The sequence below is a fragment of the Alexandromys fortis genome, unplaced genomic scaffold (assembly GCF_014885135.2).
Source record: "Alexandromys fortis isolate MF-2015 unplaced genomic scaffold, M_Fortis_MF-2015_v1.1 scaffold_60, whole genome shotgun sequence".
Taxonomy (NCBI): Eukaryota; Metazoa; Chordata; class Mammalia; order Rodentia; family Cricetidae; genus Alexandromys; species Alexandromys fortis.
In genome coordinates this window covers 5,638,832-5,651,834 of record NW_026067946.1, presented here as the reverse complement: position 1 = coordinate 5,651,834, position 13,003 = coordinate 5,638,832, and the positions used below count along the sequence as shown (strand labels likewise).

Below are 13,003 nucleotides of genomic sequence, written 5' to 3'. Positions count from 1 at the left end.
TGTGTGTGTGTGAGAGAGAGAGAGAGAGAGAGAGAGAGAGAGAGAGAGAGAGAGAGAGAGAGAGATACAGAGAGAGAGACAGAGAGAGAGACAGAAACGGAGATGAAAGCAGCCAACAGGTCAAATGTAATTTTAAAGAAAACAAATATCTGCCATATGGAAGCAACATGTGGATACAGTTTAATAACAACTCCTTGTGGTTTTAAGTACTACTCTGGGTCACTTGGGGGTCAGCAAAATAATTTCTTTCCTTGTAAGATTCTGCTAAAATCTGTAAAACACCATTCCTCATTTCTCTCTCATTCCATGTTTTCCACGCTATGCAATAAAAATTGAGCAAAGTCCTTTCTTAGGGCCAAACTCAACCACAGACAACAGACACAGTCAGGTGGGCAAAGAGCTCAAAAGCAGGGCAGGTGGAAGACACAAGGAGAGAGTGGAGATTTCACACGTGGACTCACTCTTGTGTACTCCAAGAGCAAGAATCTTTTTTCACCCTCCAGTGCTGTACTGATGGACTTTTTTCTAGATTTCTTTCCTTGAATGGTCCTGAATCTTCTCCTCACTCTATTCCAATGCTCTCTCTTTCCCCATCTTTTCATTAGGCTTCCAACAGAAATAAAACAAAGAAAAAACCTTAGCAGAGGAAAAAAGTAAATACCTACCAGTACTACCTTTAAATCTGCATCCCTAAAATAAAAGGGACAAGCCATCAGGAGAAATAAGAATCTGGCCATGGGCAGGAAGAAGACTCAGGATATAAGCTTGCCCTTAAAATGGGCAATAATGAGCTGGGCATGGTGGGACACAACTGTCATCCCAACACCTGGTAAGAGAACTGAAATAAATAAATAAATAAATATCTCAAATAATTAAAAATGGCCATAACCAAAGGAATGGAAAACAATCAATGTATTAGAAAAGGCAAAGAAACACCTTGTTTCTACAACCAGTGCAGCAGCAACAGAACCAGGAAAGCCAGAACTAAGCATCTAACACTGACAGCGTCTAAAGACAAAAACACAGAGGTGGGAGACATAGGTCGATGGGTAAAGCACTTGCCACACAGAAGGAAGACCTGAGTTCAAGTCCTCTGAGCCTACATTGTCAGCTCAGGAGCCCCTAACCTGGCATAGGACCACAGTGACGACCAACTATTCTCCACAGATGTGCACGTACACACACAGAGGGGTTGGGGGAAGAAGCTTAAAACCAAGAGAGGGAAAACACTATTCAAATCGCAAAGCTATCTTACTAGATAAAAATGTACAAAAAGAACTTTGGGGTCATTGAGGGCTCAGCAGGTAAACACTCTTCTTGCAAAAGCCTACAGACCCGAGTTTGATTCCAGGAATACACTTAAAGATGGGAAGAGAGAAACAATGGAGAAACAAAGTTGTCCTCATTCCTCCATACTCGTGCCTGACAGGGTGTGCATATGTACACACATACACATTTTCTTCTCAATTACTTCATAACTTAAGAGCTCCTTTAAATAATACCAGATTTTAAACTAAAATATTACTTGATTACATAGTCCTTAACTCCATAAGCACTACTAATACTATAAATTTTTTTAATTTATTTATTTATTAAAGATTTCTGCCTCCTCCCCACCACTGCCTCCCTTTTCCCTCCCCCTCCCCCGATCAAGTCCAAAGAGCAATCAGGGTTCCCTGACCTGTGGGAAGTCCAAGGACCACCCACCTCCATCCAGGTCTAGTAAGGTGAGCATCCAAACTGCCTAGGCTCCCACAAAGCCAGTACGTGCAGTAGGATCAAAAACCCATTGCCATTAATCCCAGCATATTTCTGCCGGGTGGTGGTGGTGCACGCCTTTAATCCCAGCACTCGGGAGGCAGAGGCAGGCGGATCTCTGTGAGTTCGAGACCAGCCTGGTCTACAAGAGCTAGTTCCAGGACAGGCTCCAAAACCACAGAGAAACCCTGTCTTGAAAAAACAAAAACAAAAACAAAAACAAAAACAAAAACAAAAACAAAAAAAAAACCATTGCCATTGTTCTTGAGTTCTCAGTAGTCCTCATTGTCCGCTATGTTCAGCAAGTCCGGTTTTATCCCATGCTTTTTCAGACCCGGGCCAGCTGGCCTTGGTGAGTTCCCGATAGAACATCCCCATTGTCTCAGTGTGTGGGTGCACCCCTCGCGGTCCTGAGTTCCTTGCTTGTGCTCTCTCTCCTTCTGCTCCTGATTTGGACCTAATACTATAAATTATTAATTTGGGACAAATTAACATAGGGATTAATGTGGTTCGATGTTCTTTGAAGAAAATGTCTGAGTATAATACTGTAATTCTTATTTTTCTAAGGGAAAGTAAATCAAATATTTAGCAAGCGCTAATGTGCTTCATTTTTAACTGGTCACTCTCAAAAGATTTAATTAAGATTAAGAGGGAAAATGTCTCTTGGCATGTATGATCTTTGCTCAACTTTGAACATATGATTAGCTTACATAACAATTTACAAATCTGCTTTGCTCATGTATTATGAACAAACCACCTTCTGGAGTAAACACATTTTCTATGCAAACAGGAAAAAGCAAATTAATGAATTTCCTTGGAAATATGATTTTTTTTTTTTTATTTCGAGACAGGGTTTCTCCGTAGCTTTTGGTTCCTATCCTGGAACTAGCTCTTGTAGACCAGGCTGGCCTAGAACTCACAGAGATCCGCCTGTCTCTGCCTCCCGAGTGCTGGGATTAAAGGCGTGCACCACCACCACCCGGCAGAAATATGATTTTTATATGTACAAAAATTTAAATTTTTGGAATACCTAAATTTTTACCCTAAACATTGTTGTCACGAATCCGTTTGATTTTATATTTACAAAAAGGGCTGAAAATGTATCTCAGATGGTGCATTCCTAAAGCCCTTGGTAAAATCCCCAGCAACCCACAAGTGGAGCGAGAGACAGATGGATCAGTGGAAGGGCACTCTAGGCTACAGAATGTTGGAAACGAGCTGGACTACATAATATCATGCTGAAAAGGCGGGGATGGGAGAGAAGTGAAAAGATTATTAAGTTAAAATGTATCTGATACACATAACTTAGGTGAAATAATTTAGCTAGTGGGGACAGTAGGATTAACAGAACTGCGGCTCACAGCTGCTTACCAGCTTCTCAAGAGAGCGCTGAGCCATACTGCTAATCCAAGAAAAGATAAAATACGAAGTCTGAAATCCAGTTCCTACTGAATGCATATTGCTTTTCTGTTACTGTAAAGCTGGAAAACTGCAGGCCACATAATGGTAAGTGCATCTAGAAAAAGGATATCCTACAATCGAGATCCATTCTCTGAGTTTGTACTAGCCAACCTCTGGCAAAAAGTCAAAACATGCAACATAAAATATCCCAAGTGCTCAAGTAGTAAGGCATCCTACTTTGTCACCTCACCCACGAGAGCTTTCCTAACGCCATTTCAACTATTTCCCATCATCTCGATTCCTTTCCAACATTGCCTGCCCCCTAGTCTGCAGCTCATTTGCTTGCTGGTTTATTATCTGTATCTAGTAAGAAAATGAACCTGGGTTCATTGTTAGTGATTAGCAGAGCACTCAGAAAGTAATAAGCAAATGTGTAGGTCTAGAGCTCAGAAAGGTCCAGGGTGGAGAAAACATGGTACTCTCCTAGGAAATTGGGTAAATCACCAGTGGGAAGCGGGAAGAGCTTGAAGGAGAAGAGGACTTAGAATCAGTACTCTGGAGAAGTGAGGGATCTCTGCAGGTATCAGGCAGGCAGGAAAGCAAACTGCAAGGAGGCGAAGATGAAAACTTTGTGTAGATCAACTTCGGCAACCTGGATCAAGACTTTGGGGAGTCTAAAGCCAAGTTTAAACACAGTATAATTTGGGGAAAGGTTTCCTGGCGCAATACAGTCTCTGGTGTATGAAGAAGCGTTATTACATCAAAATTTGATTCAGGATCGCGACATTTCTTTCAAGAAGATGGGTTCTAGAGATAGGTTACCTAGACTAGCTTAAGGGCCTACGGAAGCAGCTGGCCAGGTCTTGGTCATACAAAGAGCAGAGGTCACTTGGGATATTAACCACATCTGTTCCTGACTGTGGGCTCTTGGTGGAGCCTCTGGCTATACAGATACTAGAAAGGGTTTCTTAAACTATTAGATATCTCTGGTCCTGATTGTGGGACCTTGGGGAGCCCATGGCTGTAAGGGTCATTTAGATTGCTAGCCACCTCTGGCCCTGGTTGTAGGAGTTTGATCTGGCCTGACTCAACAGATAACAGAAATCACCATGCTATTAATCACCTCCAATTCCCAGCCTTCTGGATGGAAGAACAGTTTTTACATTTTTTTCATTGAGAAGACAATCCTGTATGCTTCACACTCCTGGTTGTGGGCTGAAGGACCTCCATGCTCCCAGCAGAGAGGCCCAACATTTAGACTTTGAGAAGGATAGGCCAAGGAGACTGGGCCAAAGAAGTCATCTAAATCCAAGGGGAACCAAAGAAAGTGTGTGTGAAAGAGTGTGTCCAGAAAGCTGCCAGCTCATCTACTGTGTAATACAGCAACGATCCACTGGGTTTTAGCTCGCGAAGGTTACGGGTGTTATACTGAAAGCCATTTCAGGGCAACTATATGACCCAATGGCGAACTGCAGAGTGATTATACGCTAGGGAAGTAGAGGCGAGCTTTAGTTAGAATCTGAAATATGTTGCCAAACACCCCTTCCAACTGTCCATATGTCAACTTATGGCATTACTGAGGAGGTGGGGATGACTGGAAGGAAGTTAGGTCATCTGGTAAATGCCTTCAGTGGGACATGGGGCATCCGATCCCTTTCTATAGGCCTCCTGTATTCTGTGCACAATGACCTATGCAGGCCCGCAGGCCCAACACGACCATCCAAGCTATGGGCTGCAAACTCTGAGACCCTGAACCCAAATAAAGTTTCCCCCTTCTAAGCTGAAGGCCTCAGGTACTAAAATAAGACAAGGCTGGCCAGTATGTAATGATTAAAAAGGACACCAGGGATGGGTGACAGCTGAAGACCTTTCAGGAACCAGGGACATCAGTCGAGCGGCAAGGAGCAATGTTCCTTAAATTCTGCGATTAAATAAGCAGAAGACACAAGTCACGCAGCTGAAGCACACCTGAGGTGGCCCCCAAAGAATAATCAGCTATATTGGAGAAACTCTCTGCTAGAGCTGATTTATTTTTTTTTTCCTCAATACATTCCTCGTACCCAGAACAGCCAGCATGCGGCAGACACACAGAAATTCAGTTTAAAAAAAAAAAATTCAGGTGTCTCATATAGTTCAGGCTATCCTACAACTTGCTAGGTAGCTGAGAATGACCTTGGATTTCTGACCTTTCTGCCTTTACTTCCCAAGTACTCAGCTAACAAACCTGGTTTTCAGTAAACACTGATAAATAAATTCAAAATTCTCAATCCAAGCAGTCCCTTTATTATTCTCCTCCGATTCATTTCATGATGGCCAGCCCACTTAAGCGTCGTTAAGTATTAATGTCATTAGGCCTCGAGAGTTCCATCTATCAAAGACTCTTAAATTTCTTGGGGGGAAAAAACTAACTCTTGCAGGGCTTAGTGGTGCACGCTTTAAACCATACACTCGGGAGGCAGAGGCAGGCAAATCTAAATTGAGTTCGAGACCAGCCTGGTCTATAAAGCGAATTCCGGGACAGCCAGGGCTGTGTTACAAAGAGAAACCCTGCCATGAAAACACAAACAAACAAACAAAGAACTAAGTCTTGCAGAAAGGTTAAAATAATCATCATGGCCCTGGGTGAAAGACTTCTTGCAGCGACCGGCGCGCGGAGTCCGCCTGGCCGGCAGAGGGCGCCGCAGCTCCCGGGCCGCCCACGCTCACCTGCAGCGGCTGCACTCGGGCCTGCGCTCGGCGCGCTCCACCGGCAGTCCCCACAGCCCGTCGGCTCCCGCGCCGTCGCCCTCTTCGCCCGCGGGAGCCGCCACCGGCGCTGCGCTGCCCTCCGGCCGCTCCTCTTCGCCCCGCGTCGGCGACCCCGAGGCCCCAGCAGGCCGAGGCACGGACGCCCCGAGCGTGCGCGCCTCTTCCTGCGGCTCCATGGCTGGTGTTGCAGTCAAGCCGTCGCATTGAGGGGCCGCCGCCTCCGGGGGGCGCCACGCGCTGAAGAAAGCGATCCGCGCCACGCACGCACGTCACGTAAGGGGCGGGCCTCAGAGGTGCCGCGAGGTCCCGCCCCGTTGCAGAAAAGAAGGAGCTCATTGGTCAGTGCGAGGGTGCTTCACCCATAGGTAGGAGGGAAGGCGTGGCAATGTGGCTGTGCTAGTATAGGTTTCCTGGGACAAGTAAAGGAGTCATCGCCAGAAGCTACCCAGACCCCGAACATCAGCGCCATTCTCTGTGTTTAAAGGATAACGTGAAATTCTAGGCAGCAGAGCCGGATTCTAGGGCGTGTGCGCGCTCAACCCTGCGGCCACTCGCGCCCTTAATGGCCAAAAGCTGCAAAGGAGCTGTCGGAACCGCTGAAAACTGGTCCAGGAACTGCTCCAGTATAAACTCGGATCTCCTGTGTCCCGTGCCTTGTTCACATTTGACACTGTATGATCCCAGTGCTGTGTTTACCCAAACCGCCTGGAATCGAACAGTGGTTACGATACACATTGTGTGGTTGAGAAAACACTACACAAGCACTAGCTATAACGAAGTTCTCACCCTGAAAACAGTATCTCTCTTTTATTTGGGGGATAACCTGAAAAGAAGGGGACAGTCCACCTGGTGAATGGATGTAGTAGAAAAAAAAAGCTGGCGCGTTTGTGTTAAAATTATGATATGAATGAAACTCAGCCACTGTAGGAAGGGAAGGAGGATAAATCGGAAAATAAAGATTCCTGGCTACAGGGATAGATCGGAGGACCAGCTATTTCTAATTAACGAATTAAATTCTCTACTGACTAGGTTTAAACCATAGGATGTTCCGGCTCTCTCATTTCAGGGCGGGGAAAGCAAGGTAATTTTGCTGATCTCTCAGCAGATCACAGTATGCTAACAGCTGGTGGTTTTCTCAAGAAACCCACACCTGGTCCCTGGCTCTGACCGTCGAAGGATGCAGAATCCAGCCACCATCTGTGTCACCACCTCTGCCCCATTCAGTTCTCCGTGTTTCTTGCTCTGCTTATACCATTGCCACGGATGAGTCCTGCTTCATCTCTATATTTGAAAGAAAAATATCTCTACAAATCCAATTTCCCAGTAGTTAACTAGAATAAAAAATTAAATAGTTAATAAACAAGCACATAAGCTTCTCAGGGGCTGACATAGGCTTAGCAGACACGTGTCCTTTGCATGGGCTAGCTCTGGGATTCCTCAGCAACACCTTGAAACAAAACAAGCTAATTATTAAATCTTTTCCATGAGAAGGGATGTGATCAAAAACAGGTATCTGATGCCCTCAGGGGAGTGGAATATACACCCTTATGCCTGTCTTTTCAAACCCTGACCTGGAGCACCTCAAAGAAACCCATGTGTGTAGTGACCACCATGGAGCGCACAAAGGTAACACAAATCCAGCAGTAACCTGCTTGGAAAAGGCTAGGACCTAAGGAACGAAGTGGTTGTTTGAATGCGAATGGCCCCAGAGGCTCATATGTTTAAATGCTTGGGCATCAGGGAGTGGCACTACTTGAGAAGTCTTGGGCTGAGATGCTGAACTGAATGAAAAGGAGAAAGGGAGCTGAGCACAACCATTCATCTCTCTATGTCCTGTGTCTGAAATGTGTCCAGTTGTCACCCTGTCTTCCCCATGATGAGCTGGACCTTCACGCTGTGAGCCACAGTAGACTCGTCCTGAAGTTGCTCTTGTTGATAGTTTGTCGCAGCGATGAGAAAGGTCAGAAAAGCAAGCTCTACAAGGAGCGGCCCCATTTCTCTGCTTCATTTTCCTTGTAGGTCTGCTCCAATTGCCTGCCTGTGTGATTTTGCTTTAAAGTTTGTTTGAAATTCTATGCTACAGTCACTTGGAAACTTAATGCCTTTTGCTCACAGATGTAATTTTCAACATTTGCCTACAGGATTTCATGTATCCTGTATGCTTGGACTTATGGGGAAGCATATTTATTTGCTTGAAGAGTTCTTGTTTTGTTTGTTTGATTGTTAAATTAAGTAGCCTTATAACAATAGAAGCATGTTTTTCTATCTTGACGTAACTATCTTTGAGTGAATAACTTAATAGTTAAGTAAGTATTACGTGAAATAAAAGTCGGTTATGTCATTACAAACAGCTTCTCTTAGACCAGGGTGAGAACTGAAATGCAGTCTAACACAGGATGTTTCCAGTCTAGTTTCCTTTGGGGTCCCTTGAGAGCCCCAGAGCCTGTAGACATCAACACTCCCAAGAATTCTGCCTCCAGTTCAAAGTGAGAACCACTGTTCTGAGCTGACCCTGCATTTGCAGAAAGGTCGGCACCACGCAGGAAGTTTGCACTGCCCAGCTTCAAACCTGCAAGGTTTTCGCTATACCAGCCTGTCTCGGGGTGATTCTAATCCTCTGCGAGGCATTCGCGATTATTCAATATATCTTAAGTCTTAACCTGATTAAACAGAATCTGGCACTTTTTATGTGACCCAGGTGAGCACGAAGGCTGTGAACTATTGGAATTTACTTACCATAACCAGGCTTTTCTGCCAGAAAAGAAGAACTGAGGTTTCATTCCAAAGGGGAAAAAAAGGTTACTGGTCTTGGGTTTCTAGTTTATGAAGGCAATAGTTATTGCTTCAGGGATAGTAAATGAATGCCAGTTTCTTTGTTGGCTTGCTTGCTTGCTTATTTTCTTAGACATAATTGTCCTATGTAGTCGAGGCTACCCAGGAGCTGAGATCCTAGTTTTAGCCTCCACTCCTGCCTTATATGTTGTGTTTTGTTTTTGCTTGTGTTTGAAAACACCACCGTGGGGAATTTTACCAGAGTAGAAATAACTTACCAGAATCTTTTCTTTCTCTCATTTTCAGAGCACAGAACATGTCGATGCATTTGGATTAACTGAACAGGACAAGTTCACCGATATGCTAAAATTTTGGTACAAGGTTCATAATATAATTATCTAAAAAGACGTGCTTTTTCTATAGTATATCTGTTTCATGCCAAACTGTTTATGTATGTGTGAGTGGAAATAACAAAGCATGAAAGATCGAATGTAGACATAGATAGCAGAATGCGAAAAGACATTCCAGAGATCTGTAAAACAAATAAATACCACTCTTCTCACAGACTTTTCATTGAAAATATATTTTGCTATCATATAATGGATATCATACTGCTATCTTAAAATTAACGAGTATAGAAATTTCCACTTCAATTTCTGATACTGTAAATATCAGTATGTAACAATCCACACAAAGATTCCTTTTATTATGAAGTTCTGAAAGCAAAAGCATGGGAAATTCCTGGTATAGAAGCATTCTCGAAGAGTCCAATACTGTAAAAGAGGTGGAGGACAAACAGCCACCACTGAGTGAGCGTCGGAAATCTGCAGCCCTGTATGTAACCAAGTTCAGTGGAGCTAGCTGATAAAATGATTCTCTTTTCTAAAGCACTAGTTTCCACTACCAGATCCTTCTCCTCAAACCGAGTAGTTTATCACTTCTTGACTCTAGAAAGAAAGCGGGTCAGCTCTTCTCAACAGTTCCCGTGAGACTTCACACTTAGAGTCTATCTCTACTGTGTTGGCTACTTTTATGATAACCTGACACAATCTAGAGTCATTTGGGGAAAGGGAACCTCAATTGAGAAAATGCCTCCATCATATAAGCCTATAGGCAAGTCTGTAGAGCATTTTCTTGATTGTTGAGTGATGTGGGAGGACCTACCCAGCCCATTGTGGGTGGTACCATCCCTGGGGAGTTGGGCCTTGGATATATCAGATATCAAGCTGAGCAAGCCAGCAGTAAGAACCAGGTAAGCAGTGTTAGCCCACGATCTCGACTTTAGTTCCTGCCCTGATTTCTTTCAATGAAGTGTATGATGAAATAAACCCTCTCCTACCCTAGCTGCTTTTGGTCAGCATGTTTTTTTTTTGTTGTTGTTGTTTGGTTTTTTGTTTGTTTGTTTTGGTTTGGTTTTTTGTTTGTTTGTTTGTTTGTTTTTGTTTTTCGAGACACGGTTTCTCTGTAGCTTTGGAGCCTGTCCTGACACTAGCTCTTGTAGACCTGGTTAGCTTAGAACTCACAGAGATCTGCCTGCCTCTACCTCCCAAGTGCTGGGATTAAAGGCGTGCGCCACCACCGCCCAGCCTGGTCAGCATGTTTTATCACAGTAATAGAACCCTAAAAAAATAAGACATTTCCTAAACTTCAAAACATTATACAAACCTGCAAGTGGAAGGGATTCATCAAATACAATAAATCTGTAAATATCATCATGGAAACACAAGAAATATGAAAAAAAAGTAACATGACCCCTCCAAAAGCTCTTAACTTTACTGTAACTGATCAAAAGCTATCAAAGTAGATGAAAGGACAGATCAAGAATAGAAGAATTAATTATTTTCATGATCAGCAACTTCAAAGAGAATACAAATAGCTAGACGAATTACTATAAAACAGTAATTCAAGCAAGACAGAGATCTGTGCAAAGGAACAAACAAACGCTGGAAATGAAATTTCAGCATGTAAAGAGAAAACCTTAGTTGAGGGATTAAAGAGTGGCTTGGTAGCAAAGAACATGGGCCACACTGAACCAGGACTCAGGTGGGTCTCAGCCATCAGAGAAGCTTCCTCCTGCAGTCCATGGGCACTAAGACAGAAGCCCACACCAGGACACTGTGCAGAGAGTGAGAGACTGTGGAACACGCAGTCCTAAATTGGATGTCTTCATCAAACCCCACCCCTCCGGGCTCAGGGAGCTATGCAAAGAAGAAAGCAGAAAGATGTTAAGAGCCAGAGAGGATGGATGACTCCAAGGAAACAGTTTCTTCCAGACACAGCAGGACTAATGCACATCTGAACCCACAGAGACCATGGCAGCATGCGTAAGACCCGCACAAGTTCAAGCCAGGTTGGGTCCTAGTGCCAAGGGGGAAGTGGGTATGATCCATCTAAGAAGCTTTCTCCCACTGGCAATGAATTTCAAAGGAAAAATGAGGTTTTTTTTTTTCAATAGACAGACTTATTTCTCTGAAATAAACTCACTGAAATTCTCTTTGGGTATATAACCACGCTTAAGAGCAGGTCTCACGCCCGGCAGTGGATGGCCAACAAAGCAAACTCACAAATGTTTTTGTTTGTTTGTTGTTTTGTTTGTCTCGCATTGCTTTGTTTGGGCTTTTTTTTTCTATCTCATTGGCCTTTCGCTTGTGTGCTATGGTTCCTGATTTTGTGTTTTCAGGTGTTTTTGTGCTTTTTCTGCTGTTTTATTTATTATTCTGCTTTATTTGGGTTCTTTTTTTATTTGCCTTTGCTTTCTAAAAGAGAGAGAAAGAAGATCTGGAGTTGAATGAGGAGGTGTGGTAGACCTGGGAGGAAACAGAGGAAGCGAAACCACGACCAAAATATGCTGTATGAATTTTCAATTAAAAGGAAAACCAAGAAAGCCGGGCATTGGTGGCACACCTGCTCCTCCTGCTGAGGAGCCAGGTTCTGCCCTGACTCCAGGTCCAGGAGATCTAATGCTCTCTTCTGGCTTCTATGGGAACCTGTATACCGTGACGCACAGGCTTAGACTCAGTGCACACACACAAACATAAAAGATAAAACATGTAAATCTTTTTAAAATTTAGTCAAGAGCCTTACCAATAGTGTTGATCAAGTGGAGGGAAAAAGAAGATGAGGGAGTCTCTGGTTGGGGGTGTAGTGTCTAGCCTTTTAAGGAAACAAGAGAAGTATTAGCTTATCTACATTATGTGGGAAAGAAGGCCTCTTTTGTTAAACATAAAATCTTGTAGGATTTAATTTTGTCTCTTTTTCAGAAATTCAGGGCTTGGGTAAGTTTCAATACCATGGATCCCTTCTAGATAACACTGCCTGTTGAACAATTCCAGGGAACATTTTATTCTCTTCCCAGATAAGGGTGCATATGGCGCTATTATAATTAAAATCAATCAGTGAAACAAAATAGATGACTCTTGCAGAAGACTTATTGCAGCACACAAAACAAATAAATGATAAAGAATGTAAAACCCATAAGGGAATCTGGCAGCAACTTCAGAAAAGCTGCAGACCCGGCATGGAGACAGGATTTTCTCCAGGTTAGTTTCTCCAACTTGTGGGAGTACCTATCCTCAGCCCAGTGGTTTGGGCTGAAATTGAAGATACGGACAGTCCTGAAGCAGGGTAAGAATTACTGGTGCTTGGAGAGTTCTCCATCCTCCAGCAGCTTCAGAACAACCAGCAGACTCCAGGTAGGGCCAGATTTGGTGCTGGTTTAGGCCCCTGAGCACAGGGGAACTTTAGTATCTTACAGCTATTTTAAAATAGAAACTTCATGAATATTTCATTAGATGCAGAAAAGGTTTCTTAAGAAAGTCCATTGTCCTTTCATGTTAAAAGCCCCAAAGAATCAAGGGATATGTAGGAGTCATTTCAACATAATAAAGACAAGATACAACAATCCCACAGCCAGGATCTTGCTAAATAGAAAAAAGCACAAAGCATTTACATTAAACTTCGAGTTGAGAAAAGGATGCCCATTCTTTCCACTCCTGTTCAGTACAGTCTTTGAAGTCTCACCTTAAACAACAAAACATGAGAAAGAGATACAGAGGATGCAAAAAGAAAGGACCTGGACAAAGTGGATATTTTTATCACCACCACTGTTATGGTTTTGGTCCCTTTAAGAGATCTAATCTTTTTTATTATAAGGAAGACCTGGGAATGTTATGGTTTTGGTCCCTTTAAGAGACAAGCCACGCCCACTCCCCCCCCCCATCAGCTGAGGCAGGCTGATCTTCAGCTTCCGGCCTGAGTTCGCTCTCTTTTCCCTCTCTCTCTCTCTCTCTCTCTCTCTCTCTCTCTCTCTCTCTCTCTCTCTCTC

The 13,003-nt window shown here is 43.6% G+C and overlaps 2 protein-coding genes across 2 annotated transcripts in view; one reads left to right on the top strand and one right to left on the bottom strand.

The window, feature by feature from the left end:
* The window catches only part of Dtwd2 (DTW domain containing 2), a 39,082-nt gene extending 32,889 nt beyond the window's left edge, over positions 1–6,193 (bottom strand). The window contains exon 1 of the mRNA XM_050149223.1: positions 5,866–6,193. Coding sequence (XP_050005180.1) covers positions 5,866–6,083 — 218 coding nt within the window. The 5' untranslated portion in view covers positions 6,084–6,193. The remainder of the gene's footprint in view (positions 1–5,865) is intronic.
* Positions 1–13,003, top strand: part of LOC126505971 (dmX-like protein 1) — a 1,144,103-nt gene that overhangs the window by 921,616 nt on the left and 209,484 nt on the right. The window lies entirely within an intron of this gene.